The sequence below is a fragment of the Clytia hemisphaerica genome, unplaced genomic scaffold, assembly GCF_902728285.1.
Source record: "Clytia hemisphaerica strain Z4C2 unplaced genomic scaffold, Clytia hemisphaerica genome assembly, whole genome shotgun sequence".
NCBI classification, from domain to species: domain Eukaryota; kingdom Metazoa; phylum Cnidaria; class Hydrozoa; order Leptothecata; family Clytiidae; genus Clytia; species Clytia hemisphaerica.
In genome coordinates, this window is record NW_027104187.1 from 148,535 (window position 1) to 157,278 (window position 8,744).

The 8,744-nt window shown below is 34.3% G+C and overlaps 1 protein-coding gene across 1 annotated transcript; it reads left to right on the top strand.

Moving 5' to 3' along the window:
- The first annotated feature begins 3,176 nt into the window (after positions 1-3,176).
- LOC136814914 (uncharacterized) lies at positions 3,177-6,931 on the top strand. Its single transcript, XM_067071338.1, has 5 exons — positions 3,177-3,347; positions 3,892-4,006; positions 4,961-5,074; positions 6,109-6,171; positions 6,742-6,931. Exons 1-5 carry the CDS (start codon positions 3,229-3,231, stop codon positions 6,850-6,852), a joined length of 522 nt encoding a protein of 173 aa, XP_066927439.1. The 5' UTR covers positions 3,177-3,228; the 3' UTR covers positions 6,853-6,931.
- The last annotated feature ends 1,813 nt before the right edge of the window (positions 6,932-8,744 follow it).

Sequence of the window (8,744 nt, forward strand, 5' to 3'; positions counted from 1 at the left end):
ATTGACCTCTATGAAACAATCTAATTCAAATTTACAGTTCATCAATAACGGTCTTTTTACATATTTTCTTAAAGTAGAGCTAAGCCCGAGGGCTACCTCTCACTTTCCATACACAGCATTCATCCTTCTCATTCTTCGTTTTCTCTTTAGCTTTTTCATGCCATTCTTTAATGGTTTCACGTTCTTTCTTGGAGAAGTCATCTGTTACACTGAAATTATCTTCGTTTAGTTTATGGACTGAGGCCATAATTCTTTTCTTGTCTTCTTCATTGGCCAACGTTACTTTCAATGGCCGCCATCTTTTCGTCTTGAACATATCATCCTTTCGAGCACCGATTCGTTCTGCAGTGACAACATTTATCTTTAATCCCATACGATTTCCTACAACTTCCTCCACGTAATATTTATCACCGGCCCGCTGTTCCTCTTTGTTCTCATCTTTATTTTCACCTAAATGATGGACAATGATGTTACATCTAGTTAAGTTCTTCCAGCGATCTTCTTCTCTTTCTTCTTTTTCATTTTTGATAAATTTCTTGATGATAACCTCCTGTTTCTTCACCTCTTCCTTTGTGATATCTGCATATGTTGCCCGTTTTGGTTCTTTAGCGACGTCTTGTTTGTTCATAGCTATAAGTTCCTCCATTTTCTTCTCTAGATTATGCAATCTAGTGTTGAAAACAGATATTTGCTGACCTCCATCTTGACATTCTGCTTCCGTTATTGTTTGCGTTATTTGGTTACTTCTGACTCTTTGCTTACTTGTTTTGATTTTTTCCAAAAGTATTGTGTGTAGCGTGATTGTAACACATTTTTACATTCGAAGTTTTTTGTATTGCAGACAAATCTGAATTTGGTATGCGGGAGGCTCCGAACAAGCATAATGAACGAATCTCTAGCATTTCCTACATTGTAACATGTCATTATCCTTTATTATTTCATTCGTGAAGCATTTATTGGCGGTACAGGATCCATATTTTTCAGCATTTTCAGTGGATTTTTCATCGATTGTTGCCATTCTTTTTCATTCATTCGCAAGAGCGTGGCCGTGGCCGTACATATTGTATTTTTTTTAGTTGATCACCTTTTCTATGAACTAATTTAAGAGTCTCAAATTATGTTCTGGAAATATTCCTTGGGTTATTTTTTGAGAACAGTTTTCGATTCGAAAATGGTTTGAAAATTGTTAGTTTAACAAAAACTTAATTCTCGTGGCAAGAATAGTGATATGAGTTATTGTATAAGTTTTCTCATTCGATCTGTCTTAGGCAAGTATAAACATAACATTTCAACACGAGAACACGTTAACACAGAGAAACCAATGGAAAACGAAAGTAAAACATCATTGAGTGACATATTGAGGTTAAAAGAATGCTAGATGTTGTAATATGACTCTCAAACAACATTAACATATGATCGCATATTTGATAACAACTTCACATTGATCATCTGCAAGGTAAGCATGTCTAGAAATTCAATTTGTATTTTACCTCTTTTTTGAAAGAAAGAACTTTTGGTGTTTTTTTTTCTGGTTGTGCTTATCAACTATGTTGTTTTTTTGTGATTATTGTATTAACTAAGAGTGAATGCCCGCTAATGACATGGTTGTGAGTTCGATTAACGCTGGATCCTTTAGAACGGTTCTGGTGGTTGGAAAGAAGACAACACCAGAGCGACTGTATTCACTTCATTATAATTTTCGTTTCATACGATCAACATGCTCGCAAAGTTGTCATTTATCACCTTTCATTAGCTTGTCTGCGTCTAAGGTAGGGCAAGGTACACCGAAATAAAAATCCAAAACAAAAATTTTGGCTTAAAGGGGGGAGGGTACTTAGGCAAAATGGGTGCTGTGCATGTGCGAGCCATAAGAAGCACTTTTTCATACGAAAATCAAAAATCGAATCACTCAAAGGATCAGAAATTCTTGAAATTTGGACTAAGCGTTAAAACATGGACAAAATTTTGGAAATCCAGTCCCTCTAAGAGTCGATTTTCAAACTTTGGCTCGGAAATACTCGTCATCTTGCAAACCTGGTACTCCCCCCAGCTGGATTTTGGCCCCTTGCCTTTTCATATAAGAACCACATGACAGATTTTGCTTCCATTGCTTTTATCTCTATGTAAATTTGAAAGACATAGCTAAAAGTTCCCGTTTGAAAATACACCTTATTAACCTTCCTTGTCTATGAACAGGGAAATTTAATTCGTCTATGACTCAACAATATGACATGTAAAAGAACGTTGCGTAAGAATAATGCCTTGTTTCGGTTTTCAACTGACACTCTTTTTTATTTCAAAGGCAAGTGTATGTATGCCAAACACTGAGCTTCGAATTAATGGATGAAAATATGTCGTATAGTGCTTACGATTTTGGTGTATTTAACAAGCATTTTATTTTCATTGTATTTCACATAAAAGTTGTTAACGATTATTCAAATGGAAATGGATGGACAGTCATCTTTTTCATCTTTGTCATTTTTTTATTTCACATACAAGGTAAATCCCGTAACATTAATCGTATTATCATATAACGCCTTTACTACTGTATTACACGCATTATAAACGACTTCAGTCTAATATTTTTGCCCTAAAAGAGTGATGTTGTTTCAAAATGGTGCTCAGTTTTTTTGTTAGACACAAAATCTTACGCATTTTTTGAACAGTGCACATGATTCCATATTTCGGTCCATCGAAGCCAGATTTGCCCTTAAAAATTCCAAAGATCAACCAAGTAATTTGGTGTTTGCAAAGAACACTTAACTTATATTGATATTTTCTTTCGGAGATTTCAATTAGCATTATAGTATTTTTATTAAAGTCCTGGGTACCAGAAAGTTGATTAAATTGAGCATAATCCATTCGTCTGAATTTAATTCAAAGGTTACATGTAGAAAATAAATAAATTAGCTAAGCAGACCAGGATATTACCATCCAATCGATGCACGCATCTAACCTAAAGGATGACAACCTGTTTCAGTTAAAATTTGCTCTAATAAGTGACTTTATTTCATAAAGAAAAGTCCTTAAACCTTTTTATCTAAACGGAGCTTACAATAATTGAAATAAGATTAAAATTCTTAGTCAAATCTAGAGATATTCAATTCCCATGATGATTGAATAGATCTTACTTTATATAAAAATTTGTCGGCTTTTTTTTTTGGAACACTGTATTGTCATTCCATTGTCATTTCCTTGTTTTAGAGAATTGCACTTAAAAAATCGAAAATGTATTTTTTCATATGTTGTGGTTACTTCTTCAGTTGGTTGCAAGCACCAATACAAGCTTACCTGAGACCTGCTCTCTGGTTCCCTGGTCTACGCGCCATCCACCAGAAGAAAGAAAGGTGAGTGTTCATATTTATCACATAACTAATACTCTCTAGAATACATTCCGACCTTGTTTAATGTTTTGATTCGAACTCTAGTTCTGAGGATTGCTTTTAGTTATAGCATTCATTTTTTAATTTAGCAGCAAGCCTTAGTAAAGGGGCAGTAGTTTTAAAAATAGCACTATTCACTATTCTGTCAAGATAAACAACGTATATAGAGGATACTAAATCTAACCGTCCAGATTACTGATCTTTACCATCTTTGAGAGGAGTTTTTCGATGTGGATCGAAATATATTTACACGAAGAATTTCATTAACACCGATTAAAGATGGCGGATACAGCTTAGTCCAGGGTTTATAAAGGTCAGAGGGCGGTAACAAAAAAGGGTGGGAAACTAATTAAGGGTAAGGGTCTATAGTTTTTTTCTTCTCATTATTATAGGATTTTCTTTATATTGCTGGATATTATTAGTAAACGATCTTTAATTAATCTAGCTATGTAAATGATAAACATCGGTGGACTTCACTATTAACTTTGTCTCACTCACTTCTTCATAGATGGACAGTATTAGGCGATACCAGGTCCAACTTTGAGAACATAAAGAACGGAATACAAACACTGAAAGATTGGAGCACAACTACTTACGGTGACCACGAAATGAAAATACAAATAGTAAGAACATTTGATTTTAATCATTTGCTTTTTCCATTCAAAATACAGGGGGTAGACGCAGGTAGACGAACATTTTCAAGCAAAAAAATAATTCTTGAAAATGTATGGATATCCCACTGGAAAATGATAAAATTAAGATTAGTTTGAAATTAGAAAAGTTTGCCCACATTCCAGAAAATGAAATGTCCCATTGTTCCCAATAAGGATAGGAGACTAATAACAAGACTGATGGTGGACCCTGAAAACTTGAAAATGTCTCATTACATGGTTCAGAAACCACATTTTCTTACTCTGAGACACTTCACCAATTTTTGATTTTCTTTATGGACGGTGGTACAATCGTTCTTTCGTCAGCGCCATCATCAGAATCATAAAAGTGCGAACTAAAGGGACTGGGGACGAGATTGGAGAAACCGTACAAAATAATTAAGATTTAATTTTGAAACTGGAAAATTTTAGAATAGCTGGGAAGTTGAATAAATGTGTGAAAAAAAATTTCATGTACTTTTTAGTCTAAACCGCAACTTTTGCACAACAACAGCTCGTTTATTTAACAGAACACGGATTTGGTTGAGAATGTATGCAGCCTAATATACCTTCTGATATCCTTTGACCTACACAATCAATAAAAACATGTGTATAATGTGCTATGTTAAGTAAACGTTTTTAATTGCAGAAGACTCTTGTAAATTCGAACTTCTTTTATTCAAATCTTTCTATAATTCGAACTATTTTTCGAATTTTTTAGTCCCCGTCATGGAAATACCTTCGTAAAATGCTTTCTATAATTCGAGTTTCTCCCTAATTCGAACTAATGAGATTTCCCATTGAAGCTTGAATAAATGAGAGTTCGCTGTTTTTATCAAAATAACCAGTATGTGATTCAGACTTAAAGCACCCTTAATTGAAGCGTTAGTTGAAATGACCCTATAGTGCATCGAATTCTTTTTGTAGGTAGACGAAGAGAAGATGTTCATCCAAATGCATTTCTTGACACCTTTCATGCAATGGTTGGACGTGGTGGAGTTGGAGATTAGACCTGGACAACACTCTGGAGCTGAAGTCGAAGTAAGCTTTTTCCCCGGGCTTACGTGAAATGTCACATTTGAATTTCGCTAATTCGAATTCAAACTGTTTTTTCCTCCACGAAAGGGAGCAAGAACTAGTTCGGATTATGAAATAAAGAAATAAAGAAATTTGGATTAAAGAGAGAGCCCACTGTGGTTTGTAAAATCAACTAACCATGTGTTTTAAATTAACACTTCCCAGTGTCATAGACCCGTTGGGACCCCCGCCTCCGAAATTTCGTCCCTTCTGAATAAAATACCAAACAATTTTAGCCCCATTGGGAAATTGACTTTGATTTTTTCCTCACTTAAAGGTTGAATGGAAAAAAATTGTACTCCAAAACCATCCCTACTGAATTTGTTGTACTGAGAACAATAGAATTTCCATCCCCATTGGGATTTCCATAGAAATGATCCCAAAATGATACAAGTCATCTGGATGATAGCCGGTCATGCACATCAGGAGTTGTAATAACAGAGATTATAGGATTATTAGTAAAGTGTTAAAAGGCCAAAATTAGTCGAAACAAACTGAATGTGATTTGTGTGAGATCTTGCGATTGGATGTCAAAGTTGTCGCTCCTATAATTTTAAACCTTTTTGCTATAAGGGTGGAATATGCAAAAATGTGCATATGTATTTGGTAACTAGGAAGAAGAGCCCCAAGACTGTGCAATTACATGGTTGAATTAAAAGAGAAAAAATCTGGTAGAATGTCTTTGGGGTGAAAATAGACTAAAATTGCAAATTTTATGCAATGAGGACTGCTGTAGCAGAAGATCGTGATGTATAAATGTGAAATTAAAAATGAACAACAGGGGGCTGTGAGATAGGGGTGTAGTAATATACGATAACCGAATGTTATTTTACATAAACTATACTCATGTCCTTTATTTCATTCCCCTCACAATACCCTATATTTAAATTTAACAGTCGTCTAGTGTTCTATTCCTTTATATCGATAGTTCAGCATATCCTCAATTCAATTCACTCTTGATATGAATAATAATTCGACATCTTTCATTCGTGTTTTAGGCTCATTCATTTTCGACGGGTGTTTTCCCAATCTGTTTCCCGTTAGCTTTCGTCATCAATGTGGTAAGTGTTTCTATCTTTGGATTGCTATAAAACATACGTTTGTTGCCAAACTCTTTCACAGTGCTTTAGCTTGTATCACATCCATAGAACCATTTGATTCTCCCCTGTATCAGAAATGCTGCGCCTACACTCCACTGGAAATTTTGGTGAATACTATGCCAAACTACTATTTAAGGTACACTTCATTAACCATGAAAAAAGTTCCTGAACAATTCCTTTTGGAGAGTATACCTTAAGTGGATTAAATTTGGCAAATTTGGCAAATTAACAAAAATCGTCAAACGTGACCAAATCCCCCCCGGTAAAATTTAGAAAATCGGTCATTCGCCAAATCAAATTTCTGCCAAATTTAACATAAAATCTTTTCAGGTTACAATTTCTATAGATAATGTGAATTTCTTAGTATAATACCACGTAATAATCTTTAGTTTGCCAGAACCTAAAACCTTCACTTCCGAATTTAAAAAAATTAATCATTCGCCAAATTAATCCACCTAAGATATTTTCGAGCCTAAATAAAGATTTGAGCTTGTTTACAACCAGTATTTAATTTAACAATTTTCTTTTCAGCTGTTATTTTTCGTGCCGTTTTACGATTGGGGGCAAAATCATGCGAGGTTGGAGAAGATTCGAACATTCTGCAAGATTGGAACTGACATCGAGTTTCTATCCAATTGTTGAAGAAAAAATACGATATGATGATCACTTCTTTTTATTGAATTAGTTGTTAAAAATGAATACTGTCTTGGAAAGGTCATCCGACACATTTCAGTGAACTTTCTCTAATTCGAACCTAAACTAAAACATCTGTCCCCTCAGCTGTAGGCTGCACACATCCCCTCTGATAAGTTTTGATATAGGGGATGCGAATCAGGCTCACAAAACCGTTCCGAACTTAGCAAAAAATCTGCTAACCAAAAAAAGAGTTGAATGATAGAGAACTTTGATTGACAGTTTGTCGTCTTTTGTTATCTTGAGAGTTTTGTCTGCTAATTCAATTAATTTCGATAAACAAAAAGAAATAGAGGAGAAAGAGAGATTTTTAGCCATATGTTCTTTTTATTTGAATCTTTATTTGATTTCTATTTACGTCATCAAATAACTCAAACAATACACATCGAGTTTTTTGAAAAATACAAGTCGCCAAAATTCTGCAAAATACATAGCTATTCGGTAATTTTCTCGGAAGCGATATCAGAGCCCGATTCGCATCCCCTATATCAAAACTAATTTGGGGATGCATGCAGCCTACCTCAGCTGGGGAGTGATATGAATTGTAATTCAAATTTTTTTATATTTCGAAAAAAAGAATTTATCCCTTGAATATCGAATTAGAAAGACTGTACGACCCCTTTCGAAACCCACTTCTCTATTACAGTTTACTTAGAATTGAAGTAGGTTTCACTTACAGGACCACGAATTCAAGACCCCTTTTAAAAACCACTTCTCTTGTTAAAAATGAGTTATAACACTCTTCAATTTCCAGATTTTTTCAGTTCGTGAATAATTTCCTTGTTTTAGGGCGGTAGTTGATAAATTGTTTTTTGATTTCTGGAAGAATATGCTAGACACCTCTTCTTTGAATCCACCCTATGAAGTAATAATAGGTTTTAACTACCTTATTACACAAATATTATTAGGTAAGTATTCAACGGTCTTGAACTTAACACGCAGAAAATTAACACGGATTTCATTGGCTTTTTCAAGGACACGAAGGCTACAAAATTTCTTGATTCGTGTCAATTTTATGCTACTTATTTTCGTGTAATAAGGTAGTGTTTATTACAAATTGTAAAGTCTTAACCCTTTGAAAATTTTCTTCATTTTTGTAGATATTTATAAACAATAATTTTCTAAATTTTTGTATAAGGAATAAAGTGAAAAATCTTGAACTTTCAATTTGATCGTTACTCTCGGGTACCTGATAAGCGCCCCACCCCGCTACCGTAATTTCTCTAATTTAATACGTCCTCTAATTAATGCGAGGAAATTATTTTCGTCATTTTGAACTAATTTAAATCCGCTAATTATTAGTGCGAGCACCCATTTACCTACTTTTGATTTTCCTCTAATTTAATACGGTAAAGTTCAAATTTTCCTCTAATTATAGTACGAACTGATTTTTTCAGGATTAGTTTTGTTCTTTCGCTGATCTTTTCGCCCAAATGAGGCAGATGACACGTGAAAAGTTGGAAGAGTTTGAAAAGAGAAGAAAATATGGGTTAGAAAAAAGCTTAAAAAAGAAAGAAACAAAAAACAGAAAACAGAAAACAGAAAATAAAAAAAATTGTCTTTTTTATTTTTCCTCCAATTTAGCGCGCCTTTACAAAGTTTTTCCTCTAATTATTAGTACGATAAAAAGATTCCAGATTCAGAGCAATTTATATCCTCCTATTATTAGTGCGACACCTCCAAAATAATTATTTTTTTGGTCGTATTAAATTAGAGAAATTACGGTAATTAATTTTTCACCAAGGACATTCTTATTACCCCCCCCCCCCACCCTCCCTGGCTATTAGGTACCAAAGAGTACCTAGGTTATGGTATTTGACTTCCAAGCCCGAAGCTAGACT

Excerpts from the sequence above, each read along its gene's own strand:
- LOC136814914 (XM_067071338.1), top strand. The coding sequence starts at position 3,229 with ATGTATTTTTTCATATGTTGTGGTTACTTCTTCAGTTGGTTGCAAGCA. Across the intron at positions 4,007-4,960 it reads ACGAAATGAAAATACAAATA|GTAGACGAAGAGAAGATGTT; the intron begins GTAAGAACATTT and ends TTCTTTTTGTAG. Across the intron at positions 5,075-6,108 it reads ACTCTGGAGCTGAAGTCGAA|GCTCATTCATTTTCGACGGG; the intron begins GTAAGCTTTTTC and ends TTCGTGTTTTAG.